Source organism: Plodia interpunctella, chromosome Z, assembly GCF_027563975.2.
Source record: "Plodia interpunctella isolate USDA-ARS_2022_Savannah chromosome Z, ilPloInte3.2, whole genome shotgun sequence".
In the NCBI taxonomy this organism is placed as follows: domain Eukaryota; kingdom Metazoa; phylum Arthropoda; class Insecta; order Lepidoptera; family Pyralidae; genus Plodia; species Plodia interpunctella.
This window is the reverse complement of record NC_071324.2, coordinates 4,284,586-4,301,059: the sequence shown is the minus strand read 5'-3', so window position 1 is coordinate 4,301,059 and position 16,474 is coordinate 4,284,586. Positions and strand designations below refer to the sequence as shown.

The 16,474-nt window shown below is 36.6% G+C and overlaps 1 protein-coding gene across 1 annotated transcript; it reads right to left on the bottom strand.

Annotated features, from left to right (window-relative positions):
* Positions 1 to 7,140: 7,140 nt before the first annotated feature.
* Positions 7,141 to 16,474, bottom strand: LOC128683201 (alpha-enolase-like). Its single transcript, XM_053768547.2, has 4 exons — positions 15,885 to 16,474; positions 13,824 to 14,046; positions 12,507 to 12,596; positions 7,141 to 8,948 (listed from the first exon to the last, which is right to left on the bottom strand). Exons 1-4 carry the CDS (start codon positions 16,070 to 16,072, stop codon positions 7,665 to 7,667), a joined length of 1,785 nt encoding a protein of 594 aa, XP_053624522.1. The 5' UTR covers positions 16,073 to 16,474; the 3' UTR covers positions 7,141 to 7,664.

Sequence of the window (16,474 nt, the reverse complement as noted above, 5' to 3'; positions counted from 1 at the left end):
GTACATTTTTTATTTCATGCATCTTGCGTCTTGCTTGCGCATAACCAACCCGACGGCACCAGTGGTTCAATATGAACTCAAGGGTGAGAGACCAGCGAGAACTACGATTTAACCTAATACTTACCGATAAGTTTTTATCAGTAAGTGTTAAATTAAAATCAATCAAATCTCAGATGAGGAGAATAACTGACAAAGTGGCATGGCCATTAGTTTACTAGCTGATGCCTGCGACTTCCTTCGCGTGGCCGAACAGTTTTTGGTAATGAGTCAAAATTATTAGAGAAATTTAATTGTACGAGTAACGATACCTATACATACGTATATTATGACTTTTCTTCAGGTGTTCCAGATGTTTTTATATCTCAACAGAACATGCTTTCAATATTTCCTATAGTTAGGTGTACCATCATTGGTATCTATTCAAAATAATTTATACCCTTATGTTGCCCAGGCTTAATAGCTAAATAACAAAGAAGTTTCATTTAAATCCGTCCATTAGTTCCGAAGATCAGGGTGTACAAAGAGAGACAGATTTTTTTTTTCAAATTCTTACTCTGTTGCTGTGACTATCGTCTAATTTTATTTTTTGTAAGTTTGTTCAAAGTACAGGATTTTTTTTCTACTGTTTTATTATATGTATTAGCTTTTGCCCGCGGTTTCACCCGCGTGAATTTCATAGTAAAATCTCGGTCATTCTGATGAAGAGTACTTTGTTTACCAATTTTCAGCGTTTTATCTTAAAAGAAAGAAAGAAAACATTTATTTGCCAAAAACATGAGTACAAATAGACAAATTGATGTCAAAATGAATTAGACCTACACGTTTTACCGAATATAGGTATGCAAATATAAATAAATAAAGAGGAGCATGCGATCCACTACAAATCCAGAACAAAAAAATAATTATAATGTATACTAGCCCTAAATTCTATTCGAGTCTATAATTAAAGAAATCATTTAAAGTATAATAACATTTATCAGTTAATAAAGACTTGAGGTGCTCTTTAAATAGATTTAAATTTAAGCTTTTATATTGATTTGGAATTTTGTTGTAAATTTTCGGTGCCATACATACTATGCTATTACCGAGTAAAGCAGTATTTGATGGGTGCATGCATAATCGATAGATATCTCGATGATTCCTCAATACAACGTCAGCTAGACGAGGGAATAAATGAGCATTGGTTTTCACAAATGTTGCTTCCTCAAGTATGTAAAATGACGGAAGTGTAAGAATTTTGTGTTCTTTAAAAAACGGCTGACAACTATCAGTGCTTTGGAGTCTAAACATTGCGCGAATACAGCGTTTTTGCATTTTAAAAGCTATATCCTTATCCGTCGAATTGCCCCGAAAAATTATTCCATATCTAAGTATTGATTCCACTAAACCATGATAAGCTGTAAGAAGCGCTTTTATGTTTAATTCAATTGAGAGTTTAAATAGTACAAACGCCGAACTACTAAGTCTTTTAGTAAGACCATCTATATGGGGTTTCCAGTTTAATTTAGAATCTATAGTTAGCCCTAGAAATTTTGTTGAATCAACTTCTTTCAACACATGGCCTTGATATTCTATAAATGAATCTTTATATTCTTTGAATAAATTCTTTATATCTCTGAAAATTGTATTACCTATACGTCCCATACAAACTTTTACCCCCCTTTTAATGGGATTGAGGGTTAATTTTCAAAAAAAACTGAAACACGTATTTATTAATTTGTTGTAAACAACTAAAAAAACCTACACTCCCCCAGGAACCTTCATGCCAAATTTCAGCTTCCTACGCCCAGTAGTTTCGACTGTACCTTAGTTTGAAATATATTGATTTACCTATTTTATCTGTCTGATCCGCTTTCAGGGCTAACCTAACTAAGCTAACCTCTGGACCGATTTTGATGAAATTTGGTAGGTTTGCATACAGGGTGACTTTTTATACATTGGCAATATTTTGTCTATATGCTCTGTCCATGATTCTGAACAACTTTTAGTATTGGAGTAACTGCGAAATCCCGAAAAAATATCAGCTCTATACAAAGTTAAATACTTAAGTTGTGGAAAATCTATGGATCAGCTAATTTATTTTTTCGCTATTTCGAGGTTGCTGCCATACGAAAATGTAGTGCCAATGTATAAGAAATCAGTAGTTAGATTATTTAACGGTTATCCATCAGGTGTTCCAGTTTTCAATATCATTTATTTATACCCTATAAGTTAATTTACCCTATAACTTAATAGCTATATAACAAGTTTTATTCGAATCCGTTTAACAACAAAATTAGACGATAGAGTGATAGAAATAAAGTAAGAATTGAAAAAAAAAATTGTTTGTCTGTATGTCTGTTTGTACATGCTAATCTCCGGAACTACTGGACGAATTCGAATGAAACTTTTTTGTTATATAGCTTTTAATCCTGGGCAACATATAGGGTGTAAATGATTTTGATAACTGGAACACTTGATGGAGAACTACGATGGCCCAGCTAAACTATAGGAAATATAAAAATGACGCCTTAACAAAAGTTGATGAGCCTGATGAGCATTTTCTGTTGAGGTATAAACTCGAAAATCTGGAACACCTGATGTAGACCCATAATGGTACAGCTAAACTATAGGATATATAGAAATGACGACTTAACAAAAATGTTCGCTCTGATGAGCATTTTCTGTTAAGGTATAAAGATCGAAGATCTAGAACACCTGATGCAGTCCCATGATGGTCCAGCTAAACTATAGGAAATATAGAAACGACGACTTAACAAAAAATTAAATTATAGTAATAAATAAATTTTACCAGTCTTAGAATACGTGATAAAAGAATAACTGAAATTTTATTGCGATTCCTTTTAAGAACTGAAATACACGCGTGCGAAGCAGCGGGATAAAAGCTAGTAATTTAATATTTTCTTGATTAAAAATATTATTATTATGAGGTTTCGGCCAAAATTCACGAATCATAGTTTCGGTCGGACATAAAACTGCTAGTATTTTGTGTTTGTCTCCATTTGATTCAAAAACTATAAGTTTAGACACAGTAAGTTTATAAACCCTGTCTGTATTATTACATACCCGACCCAAGGTAAAGTAGACCGCATGTCAGGTTATCCTAATGGTCTCCTAAACCGCAGTAATACTAGTGAATTTGCAATGAATCTGAAGAGGTTGATGTGCTGTCGACTGTACACGTGACGCAAATACAAGAGGCGGCGTGGGAACATACACCTGCGACCAACCGCTGCCCGCCCTGTGTATTGATCGATTGCCGCCCTAGTTATATCTCCTCAGAGTACCACTGTTGCCTGCATCCTGGCACTTCACATTGACACTGGTGGAAACTGTTTCTGGACACTTGTTAGATGACGGCTCGATAGCTTATCGATACCTACTATTCTACTTACCCTCCATTTCGGTTCGGTTTCGTAAATATAGAAAAACTGTGCGGCGGCGCATCTTCATAGCTAGCACCTTAGCTTAGAAAGTTAAATTCAAATTTAAGTTTTTATTTGGACCCTCCACTGCACAAAAAAATGTACACAAACAATGTACATTTATAGTAAGGACCAAACACTGCGGCGCGGCGCATCTTCGTAGCTCAGCAGCTTATAGTTTGTCCCGGGTCTCGCTGTCAGCACCCTGGTGTCGACAGCGGATGTCGTACGAAGCGATTACCTATGAGATAACAGCCTATCCTTTATATTTTTAGTTTTGAATTTATAGGTACTTCTTCTAGCTTATCTACTAGCTTAACAGTTTCTGAATAAAATTTGTATAATGATCTCTAATAAAAAATAATAATATCCACTAGATAGGTACATTCTATCGACTATTTTGTGACTAGGTGTTAGAAATATGTTTTTTTAAGAAAGGGACATTTTGAGGCGAATATTATAGTTTCATACATAATTTGTTGGTTTGACGCAAAATGAACATTACACAAAGCGCGCCTTGCTCAAAATTTGAACTTTTTAAAATTAGCAAATGGTGCGCTTCCCACAATGTTCACTTCGCAAAATGTTAACATTTTTATTTACCTACTTTATAATCAAAGGTACATACCTATATACAATAGTTAAATGCCAATTTAATGATGCCATGAAACGTGGTTTCGTCGCCCCTTGGGAAATAAGACATCTGGCTAATGCGGTGGAGTCGCCAAGCTTTCAATGTAGGCACCCATCCTTAAGTATATTTACATATCTGTCTACCTACCTAGGTAGGTAGGCTATCAATCGATAGTATGGTAACGGTCCGTTCAATACACAGAAGTTGGAAAATTTTGTACTACTACTATTTTTAGTATTTTGGTTAGGTAGGTAGTTAAACTTTCACCTCCAATCACATCATGCTTGGAGAATGTTTATTTAAAAAATGCCTATGCGGCATCGGGTCTTGACTATTCTATTTCCAAATTGGAGATAGCTTGAGTTGTTCCGAAGACTATCCCCACACAAAAGACACACGCACTAGTTCTGTCGGTAGGTATGTTATCGATGTATCTTGCCGGCTCCAGTATCGTGGAAAGGTTCGCAACTTTGACGGATCAGCATACATAGCTGATTTTTCATTGCGGTAAATAAAAACACTCATACAAACTAAGCATTGTTCATGAATTCAGGTCGGGGTTCGATGATAGTTTGGACTGTGGAGTTAAATGAGATAATATTTATGCTTAAGAGGTTACGATTGAACGGTTCAAGACTACATGTAGCATCATTCAAATCACTATAATAAATCCGAAAGTCTTTCTGTTTGTCATTTTTTCATAGGTACACCGCTGGATCGAATTTGATAAAATTAATTTAGAATATATATAGTAAAATACCCAAGTTTAAACATACCCTACTTTTTTCGTGTACAAATACGTTAATTAATAAGTCTGGTTATTATCACTTACTTCATAAATTACTATCCCTGGGTAAAGAAAAAGATTAAAAACGGTGTCGTTTTCTTTTATTCTTATTTTATATTAAGTATTCTTCACTAAGACTAGAATAAATATTTACCTACTTACTACAACAAAACTGGGATTACATATACATTGAGATCAATAAAAATACCTAGCTAAATGTGTGGTTTGGTCTCTTTATCTCAACTCCTCCTTTTCGATGACGTTGTCAGAATTGGCGAAAATCCTAGGGTCCTCGGGTACCCAGATCTTGGCATGCAAGGTGCTGCCCGGTGGACGCTCGCCTCGCCGGGACCATGACAGGGAGTGTGTTTGGAAGTTGCTGCCTGAAACAAATTGTTGTTGTTTATTAGTTATTTAAAATCGAAAAGGGTGGCGATGGTCATTAACAGAGGCCTATAAGCAGCGGGAAAAAGAATTCAATGATGATGATAATAAGTCATTTTACAACTTTGGTCAATTTAGCACCTTAGTCATCGCAGTAATATGTCATGACATGTACATGACCCTAAAGCTGCTGATGAGCATTTCCTATTAAATTATTAAAGCCGAGATATTAAGACGAGTTTCTCACTGGGAGTGGTGCCGGTGAAACTGTACTTGTCCCGCGTATACCGCTCATTGTGGCTGATTTTATGTGGCTTTCTACAAGTTGAGCAACTCTTCAGGTCTCTTTATATTGGCGCCCGAAGGAAAGAACTACAAGAAGAACTTTTTTTATCTCTCTAATGACTTTGACTCCTCAAAAATTGTTCGGCTACGCGAACGAAGTCGCAGACGACAGCTAGTTATCTCAACATGTTTACATTATTTTCATTTGAAAACAGAAATAAATAAATCTTTTCTAAGTACACTGAGGTACCAAACAATAATTTAATACTTCTGCCTTCGTAACCCAGTAACGTCAGAAAATCATAAAATTGACTAAGCTAAGATTTATTAAATCCATTTCCGCGATTTTAGTACACAGGACATTAAATATTTTAGGGCTACTGCACTTAATTGTCGCATGATACCCTAAGCGGCCATCAACATACTTTATTTATCAGCAATTAAAGCGTAAAGCGCCCTATAGGGCCCGGAACTATTTTGCGGTGCAGTATCGGACTATCGAAGTGTTATTCTTTTATTTAAGGGGTGCAACCCTATGCACGTGTTCGCAGTTACGGCCCTCGTCCGGGGGCCGACCTCGACCTGTGCCGCTTACTTTTTTATCATATTTTTAAATCTATTTTAATAATTAGAATCCTCGAGTTTAAAAACATTGACCCACGAGTTAAATTATAAAATAAATTCAGCTATGACTTTATCTCATTACTAGCCGCTCGCCCCGCGGCTTCGTTCGGAATAAACTATAATAAAAAGTAGCCCATGTCACACCGGAAGGTTTCGCCTATCTCTGTGCCAAATTTTTATCAAAATCGGTCCAGTAGTTTTTGACTTTATTCATTACAAACAAAAATACAAATACTTTCTCCTAATAATATTAATATTGACTAGGCCTTCCTATCACAGATGTGGTCCTAATAAGCATTACACGAGAAGGTTTATATAAGACGTATATTACGTATTCTCATTTTATTCATTGAAATGTTAGTATAATAGTTATTATACCAATAAAATTACACGAAAAGTTACTCTTATATACTTTTAGTTGTATACCTATTTATTATCTTCAGGCGTCACTGTGCTCAAACTATGGAATTTCGGAAACCATCAGTTATTAGTTTACAAGTTCCACTTGATTCTTGAGTGAAAATTAGTTTCGTTCATCTATTATTATTTTGTGTTTATTTCTTGCATCCCTTTATTTTACACCTATCTAACGCCCTGTATGACACAAAGATTGACTGTTTAGATAATGCATAGAAAATAGGATTAAGCCGCATTAAGTTCAACCATTGTGCTATTAGATACCTATCTGTATTTAGTAAGAGGAAGACAAAATAAAAATATTAAAAACCGGTAAAATAAAACATAAAATTAGTTAAGTTTTTCGATTATCAAATAAGAACTAGTGATGCATAGTACATATACGTACCAATATGTAACGTCCCAAAAGCACTACAAAAGAACGAGAAGATCGAGACAATTTATGGTCGATTTTTAAAACTTAAATTTTATTGTTACTACCCAATAACTATTCCGATGAAATAACAAATACAGGTAAATTACGGATAATTTACCTGTACCGGTGGTATGTATCATATTCTTCCGCTGCATATAATTTTTTGTAAAAATGGGGGTGTTTTTAATTGCATACATTAAAATCATATATTTTAATTACAGTTTAGCGACACCACATCGGCACAACTAGCATTTCCTGTCATTACCCCACCCGGCATACACGCCTCAATGTACCTAGGTACATAGACTTATTCTCTTTAGCAGACGCCCGATTTTATTACAAGAGGAACACTATCGAACACCTGATATTACTGCTGCATGCATTACATAGGTACTCAATATTAACTTGCAAGATGGTCTGTGCTTTGCAGCAACTTGTAAAAATGTAGATTTATTGCACGAACGTCTGGCGAACGCCATATTAAGGTCACATACATTGAATTTAAAATTGAATGTGGGTATAATTGGATATGTTTTTAAAATGGTGGCTCCGCCGCACGCCGCAAAGGACGACATGATTTTTAGCCATTCAAAAAGAGCCAGCAATAAAATATACCCATTCAATTAAATTAAAACAACAGGTTTAGTTAAAGACATCGTTATTTAAGTAGCTACTTGCAGATTTTTAAAAGTGCTATGGCAGTTGCCCTCTGTAATTTTTTCCAGCATACTTGGCCAGAGCACCTAACTCTTCTTCTATTCTCAGGATATGGTTGTACTTCCCGACTCTCTCTCCGCGGACTGGTGCACCACATTTGATCTGGCCCGCAGACAACCCCACCACGAGATCAGCTAAAAATAAATCTTCAGTATCACCCCAACGATCTATCACTATAATTCCAAAGTTATTAGCCTTTATCAATTTATACGCTTCTAAAAGTTCGGATACGGTTCCGGCTTGATTTATTCTCAAGGCAATTGTGTTGCCTGCCTTCTTTTCAATAGCCAAACCAACTCTTCTTAAATTAGTCTGAGTGGAATCATTATTTACAAGCTGATTAGGTGTCCGGACGGTCAACGTCGTCCACGCCGCCCAGTCGTCGAATTCAAAGGCGTCTTCGACAGAGCACATGGGAAATTCCTTCATATTATCCAGGTATACCTCGGCGAGCTTGTCAGAAGACATGTATTCTTGTGGATTTGAATGTGGGTTTTTAAATTCTAGATCGTAAGCACCGTCTTTATACATGTCAGTGGCTGCAGCGTTTATAGCGATTTCGGCTTTTCCGACGAATCCACATTGTTTGATGGCATCCGTGAGGAATAAGAGCGCCTCGCGATGGCTCTGCAGAGGTACTGAAAATCCGCCTGAATCGCTAACATAAGTGTACTCAAAAGAATACTTCGATCTTATTACATTTTTGACATAATTGTATATTTCAATTCCAATACGCATGGCTTCCGAAAAGGTGGCGGCTCCGGTTGGCATTATCATATATTCTTGAAAAGGTAAGCCGTTGGAAGATAGGATACCGCCTGTCAAGATTGTGAAATGTGGCACGGGCAAGATGATGCTGGTGACGCCCGCCAAGTCTGAGATGTGTCTGTACAGCGGTACGCCTTTCTTAGCAGCTCCCGCCTTCGCCACCACCAGCGACACACATAGGATCGCGTTGGCTCCTAGCCTCGACTTAGTCTCGGTACCATCCAGGGCGATCATGAACTGGTCGATCTCCTTTTGCATGGTAACTTCCAGATTCATTTTGATTAGTTCCGGGGCAATGATGGTATTAATATTTTTTACAGCGTTGTTGACGCCCATGCCGCTGAATTCGCTAGGGTTGTTGTCCCGGAGCTGCGTGGCCTCCGTCAGCTTTTTAAAGTCTGTGTTGGGAACTCCGATGCGGAACAGGCCGAGCTCCGTCACCATGTCCACTTCCACCGTCGGCCTGCCGGTGGCGTCGAATATTTGACGAGCAAGCAATATCTTGATTGGCATCGTGGTAACTAAATGTTAAAAAAATAACTATTCTTGGACTACAAATTAATAGTTACTTCAAATAATATTTCAAATTAAAGAAAAAAATTACAATAAGTATAATCGACAACTAATCTGAAAGACACGAATATGACAAGACAATGACAGACAAGAAAACACGTGGTACATTAATACTTTTTAAAGTAAAAAAATATAATCCTTCGACTAAAACAAAATTTTAAACAAACAATTATGTAAGTAAATAATTACCGGGTTACCTGGCTAATAAAATTGAATATCCGGCCAAGTGCATGTTGGAACACGCACAGTCTAAGGTTCCGTACTTTACTACAACAAAGTTTTAGTAAACTACGGAAAGTTTCGTACAGTAGTTGTTCGAAGACACAGTTGTTCGAAGTTTTATAGTAGAATACAGTTGGTCGATTATTACTCGTAAAGTATAGTTTTCCTTCTAGTAGTGATACTCGGGTCTATAATATCTTTTAACAGTGAAAAAAACAAACATACTCGTACCTATGTTCAAAAGATTTATGCTTATCAAATCTAAAATATTGTACTTCCCGTATGGTTTGTATGGTTTACACAGTAGGTGTACGAGTCCCAACTCGCGCTTGCCCGTTTTTCCAACGGTCAAGTGAAAATGTAGTGCACTACCTAAACTTGCTTAAAAATAAAAAGTAAACAAGTGCTGCGCCGCACGTGCGCGATAATCCATATGTAAATCCTACATTACATTTCGATAAAGTGTTTTTTATTAATTGAAAAAGAGATTATCTTCAAGCACTCCAATAACATAGAGGGCTTTTTATCAGAGTCGGTCGCCCGTCGCCCCATATACACATAATAATAGGGTAATATTACCTACTAGATATCCTAGATACCCACGTAAATATAAAATGGTGAACTTATTAATCGTAAAATCAACATCTATAGGTACATGTATAATTACTTCCCTATACTTACATGTAGTTAGTTGTACGAACATGTTTCTTTTTTTAAAAGGTCTAATTTTATTGTTAAATAACAAGTTAAGTTAAGGTAGTTTACAAAAAAAAATGCCATAAGTATAGTTAGTTATCTAAGTTATACAATACTTTGTATACTGCATTTGTTAATGAAACGACACCTAAATGATTTTACACACATGGTCATTTCAATGGGGTGGTGTTAATAGATTTCTAATACACTCCCCTAGACTCGAGGGGTGATCTCTCAATTTGCCACGGCACGATTTGCAAACAGCGCCAAGTGCTAGTGCCGGATTTACCGCGACAATTTTTACATCAAGACCTAACTGCTTAATTTCTAGGGCGTCCATAGCTTTCGCCCTAAAAATAAACTCATTCCCGCCAACAAGCATCTTTCTATTAAAAATTATAAGGCATCTATGTGTTGTGCCACCTAAAATACACATATTCGCACTAACTAACGCGCACCCAGTTTTCACATGTTGTGCGATGAAATATTACACAAACTTTTATAAACCCGTGGCTTCCTATTGAATTCTGCGCCCCGGGCTAATGCCCACCCCTTAGGTACGCCACTACAGCGAGGGCCCCATGTTTACACTCCATCATCGAATGCGAGACGGTTTACACTGAGCGCATTACACAGAGGGTATGAAAATTAGTGCTATTAAAAGTAACTGAATGATGAATAAAATTGTATATTTTCGATGGCATCGTAGTCTCGTTTAGAATTGATTATTATAAGCAAGAACCTACTTATATGTTTGAAAAAACTATAATTCACAATATTAGGTATCTTCCTTTGATTTTGTCCTTTGAATTGATACTTATCCTCGTTTTAACTTATAAATTGCCAAGGTTATAGCCATCGGATAGACGCGTGAATGCTTGCATCTTGATAACTTTTTTCAAATATCCCCAAATGTAATATGAGGGAGTTTTTCAGTGATTAAAATGTATTGGACAGTCTACCAGTTACACTACGTAGTGAAATAAGTTCTGAGATTTCAATTTCTGAATTCAAATACTAAACTAGACAGGTTTAGAAAGGGCCCCGCTAGAAGTGTGCGCAAATCCTATGCAAACCTCCCTATATAAACGTTTGCGACGAATTGAAAACTACCACCTTTCTTTGAAAATGGGATTCATTGTCCTCCCGGGCCACGATATGAGAGAAACAATAATTAAGGACGTAAACGAAATAAATTGGACATTGCAGTTAGATCCCACGGGATAGTGCGGGGCATCACGCGAGGTGTGGGAAAGTGGGATGGGAACCAATGTTATGATGACACCTGGACCGCATCCGATAATGGCCTGTGAATTCATTGTTTTTTTCTTTTTTGGTGGTCTATATGTGCATTGCATGCTACTTTGAAATTCATCATCGTTACTGCATCAGGGTGATGTGTTGGACCCATTGATCAATAGGTAAGAAAGGAAAATACAGTTACAGCGTAGGTAGGTACCTACTAAATGCACAGCATGTGCATGGCAGTCATAATATTTTATTTTTTACCTATATATTTATTCTATCTATGGGCCTCATACTGGCCTAATTTAATTTGTCGTGTATGTGACGTATTTACTAAAAATCTTCAATCTATCAAAAAATTTAACTGATTTCTTTGTCACTTATAATCATGAAATAATAACAATTTCCATTCAAGAAGTAGGTACCACGTGCCTTACTTTATTGTTTCACGATTTTAAGTGACATGGGAGTCGGTCCATTTATTTTGAAAATAATAATATTTTTAGTGTAGGTAGGTACTTAGGTAACGTTAAGTAAGTAATATTTTTGTTTCTACGTGATGGTTGGGTTGACCGCCCGCGAGCTAATGTTAACCATAAAATATAATTAGATATATCTATAACGTATATATTTTGCTCCCTTGAAACTAGTACAAGTATACAAAAGAAACAAAAATGCTTGTAACGCTGCCATTTCGTATTTAAATTTCACTGCCAATGTTGCAAGTCCGCCCTAAGCAAGCGGCACTTGTGTATTAAACATCAAACAATATGTCGTAATGAGTTGCATTTGATGCACTTATTGCAGTGGATCGATTGACAAAAGGTGCACAAACAAATTGGGATCGGCATGGGGGTGCCGCGACCCCGGCGGCGCCGGCGGCGCCTTGCACGGCACTGCCATATGTTCCAATTTCAAATCTATGGCGGGAAGTTTGTTACCTAAATTCCAATTTATATTCACAATAGATTTAGAAGAGTTCTAATCTCTGATATACCATACATACAGTGACATAGTTGCATGCTTACGTATAAAATTGTGGGTAAGACCAATTTGTATCTCCGTCGCGAAGTCCATGCATGCGCAACTTTACACACGATATGGAGTTGAGTTCTAAAATAATTTTAACGTGTCTGTGTATTTGTATGTCTCTCGATGTCAGAGAGAAGAGCAAAATGGAGCCAAATGTTGATGTAGTATTTTTTGTTTTAAAAGGAAAGATCGATAGTGTTATATTAAACGTACGATTTGATAATGTACTTATTTAAATTTAGCCGAGTCGATAAGCTAAGAAGAATAAATGATTGACCTACCTCTGATGATGACCTTCTTGTGCTCATCTCTGTTGTGGGAGCTGATGACTCCAGTCAACAATGTCTCCGATGCACTCCTGTCCGCTCGGACCTGGGACAATTTTGACTTTAATCACATCGCCTTAACAAGTAATTACACATTTTTTCGCCACAACACGCGTCGCTGCGGTGTGTCATTCTAATTGATGTGTGTTGCTTCAATAAGGATTAATTAGGACGACCTCGGTGGCGCAGTGGTAAAGTTCTTGCCACTGGACCGAGAGGTCCCGGGTTCGATCCCCGGTCGGGTCATAATGGAAAATGATCTTTTTCTGATTGGCCCGGGTCTTGGATGTTTATCTATATATGTATTTGTTATAAAATATATAGTATCGTTGAGTTAGTATCCCATAACACAAGTCTCGAACTTACTTTGGGGCTAGCTCAATCTGTGTGATTTGTCCTAATATATTTATTTATTTATTTATTTAATAAGTATTCGCCCCAGTGGACTGAAATATTTCGCCACAGCGTGCGACGCTGTGGCGTCATTCGACACCACCTATGGAACCCTTAGCACATTAGGTACATGCTAACCTACTTGAATTTCATAGGTTAGAAAATTTAAATATAAACAAACAAAAGCTGCTCATATTGTCTAATTCATGGAATTAGTAATTTCAGGTCTAATTACACTGTTGCGCCGGTTTGGCTTTCAAACTACATCAAGATGATTTTGCTAAAAATAATATAATCTATTCTCGGCCTTGAAAAAAAATTAAGAAATTTTTATTAAGTTTAGCTACCACGGCTTCGCCCGTGTTTAATTCGTGCGTCTGCTCGTAACTCATTATTCTCAACATCTCTGGGATGAAATTAAATCCGTACAAGATTTTAAGTTAAACCAGTGGTAATGGTAATACGTAAAATGGTATGGAAATATTGTAAAATGTGTGGTAATCTACCATAGAATTAGTATTACTCATTCCATGGGTTACCTACTAACGAACGGATTCGCTTAGAAGCTAAATGTTGTAGATGACAATCATTTCTCGTATGGAAAATTATTCGATTTAAATATAATTAAATTAAGATTATGACATATTTATAAATCTAACATGCGTGTAAGCCCACCAGTAAACATTTTATTTTCGATGAGGGTAGTTTAAAAACCTTAGACCAGTCAACTTTAAACTGCGCACGATAAAGCAAGTTCGCTATTTTACCTAATCGGCGACGGGGCGGCGCGTATAGGTTAAAATTAACATCGAAATTGAATGGTTAAACGGAGGCTTAGTTTTGATGATTTAACTTCTGGTTAATCTATGCTATTACTAACCAGTTCACCCAAAAAGCTGATATAGCCAATGGCCAACTTCAAGGTGTCGACTTTGGACAGTCGTTTCTCGTATGGCAGAGTAGGAATGTGCGCGCGCAGGCCTTCGAACGCGTCGTTGATGGACTGCATCCGGCGTCGCTCGCGCAGGTTCGCCGCTTGCCGCTGTTGGATCTGCTGTTGCGGGCAGCGCGACCGCTTCTTGTGGAATCGACGACAGTCCGACCTAAATATAATAATCATTCTACAGATACTATCAGCTTTCAGCAGTAGTTTCCTAAGAAATTCTGCTTTTACTGGGGAGCGTCCCTCTAATCTCACAAGATTAGTCGCAAAAAAATCAAATACAATCAGCAGTACATTTCTACACAACAGTTACAAGGTAGTTTCTAGGTTGAGGTCCTACTGAAGCGGTGGTGGTCAGTGGTGATGATGCCTGTGATCGAAATGTCCCTGGTTCAAATGTTGAATGTTGCAGTTGAGGTACACCAACCTAACTCGTGAGGTTATGAGGAGCAGTTTACATCGACCACTTCGTAAATAAATATAATAGGTATTATATTTCTAATATTATAATTCTACTGAACTAAATAGTGTAGAAAATAATATTAGGTATATTTGTTTCTTATTACAAAATGAACGTTTTGTAACCTGCAATTAGATAAAACGTTTTTAAGCAATAATACGTATAAAGAAAGGTAATTATTAATTTGGTACCTATGCCATTTTAAAATTTGGTTATAAAAAAAAGGCAACCTAATAATTATTTGGGTAGCAAATAACATTTTGGTAGGCAATAAAATAATTCGGGCGGCAATTCTTGTTAAATAATTATTCTAATGGCCAGCAATTTAAATATAAGCAGGTCAGCAAAATAATTATTCGGTCAACAAGTTGGTTTGGTCAGCAGAGTACATCAGTAACACCGTTGGGGTTTATTGGGTTCCTTTGGGTCCTGATTATAATGATGTCGGTTATGATGATGATGCAGGGTACCTACTATGTTCAGGACAATAATCTACATCTTATAGACCTAGATAATCACGTAAGATGTACTACTTACTTTTTAATATGTATTAAAACCCTGATTGACCAATAGTGAAGATAGTTTATCTTCTAACCTAATTATCAACAAGGTATTTCATTCTAAACCCTCTCGTACAACATCATAGATGCTAAAAAGAAAAGATCTCAGGCCTAGAAGGCCTAAAAATAAGACGAATCTATCTATTTATACCCAGTCAGCGTCGGAGACTTCAAGGTGTTCAAATATCTTAGTTTGCTCGTATTGTTTGCTAAGAAAAAAATTAAAAAGTAATGCTGACTGCTTATTGCTCAGACACTTGTATTCGAAAACCAATGTGATGATTGTAATTCTAACGTAGGTATATCAAATTCAATAAATATCATTTTGATGCTGACTGTGTGTACAAGTGCACCTGCACTTTTACACACAGTCTTCACAACACAAGTTTATTATTTTACCTGGGAATCGATTTTCATTCAACCGAACTTTATTTCATAAATTTCTTTGGAAATAATTGTTCAATTCCAGATTTGCAAATTTTAAATTAAAATAATAAAAGAAAAATTACGATCGATCGACGCATTTGACGGAACTTTTTCTATTGCTTTTTGTAAACGCAAAAACTCACAGTTTTTGCGTAAAACGCATAAACGTTTTAAAAAAATCTTACAAAATATACAGGCTTCAGCTGTCAAATAAATCATCGCTTTGTGTGCTGTTTGAATAATGTAATACATTCGCAACATGCAAATAAATTGTAGGTGTTAACTGTGTTTTTATTTTTTACACTATATAAATTATACTCATGTAAATATTTATAGTTCTATAATTAGTTTATTACAGAACTATAAATAAAGACTCGATGAAAATCATAGCGTGCCAATGAATGATGATAAAGTTATCATAAAATAAAAACTGTTGATAACCATACTTATGTATGCAAGAGGAGATCCATCGCTAGTAAATTACAAAAAAAGTCGTAGGGAAATTGTGTATTGTATGTACCAATTTTTTTCCAATTCTATATTTGCACTTACCTCTTTCTTGGCGTAGACAGATTTTCCTGGTCGCTGGCATAAAGACTCCCGTCGGACATGGAGGAATCATCGTAGAGGAACATGTCTGAGCTGTGCGCAGATGACGATGGCGAGTTGGTTATGGTCAAGGGCACCACCACGTTTTCCAAAGGCGAACACCTCACACCATTATTCTCCATGTTATACATTGCCACCACTTAAAAACGCGTCATATTACAGTCGATTTATTTTATCATATATTTTTTTAGGTGCTCCCTCTAGGGTAGTTTCGCGTGCTCTGCCGTTGAGGGTTGGTTTAGTTCGGAGGATTGATAACGAAACTCCGCCCCGTCCGGTATCCCTCCGCCCATTTAGCAGCCAGTGTTAGCTGAGCCTCCACTTGTCGAAGCAGAGCTTCGCAATTGTTTTAATAATATAAACGATATAAGGGCCAAGTGGTTCAGAGAAATGGTTTGGGAAATGTCGTATTGATGCATTTAGCCTCGACTCTTTGTGTTTTTTGGTGTTAGGAAATTGTAGGTCGACGCGATAGCGACGCATTAAAATTTATTTAAAATGTATGAGATTAGACAGAACATTTCTTCATTGAA

Coding starts and splice junctions, on each gene's coding strand:
- LOC128683201 (XM_053768547.2), bottom strand. CDS start 16,072: ATGTATAACATGGAGAATAATGGTGTGAGGTGTTCGCCTTTGGAAAAC. Junction 14,047..15,884: donor CTGTCTACGCCAAGAAAGAG/GTAAGTGCAAAT, acceptor TATTATATTTAG/GTCGGACTGTCGTCGATTCC. Junction 12,597..13,823: donor TCAGCTTTTTGGGTGAACTG/GTTAGTAATAGC, acceptor AAATTGTCCCAG/GTCCGAGCGGACAGGAGTGC.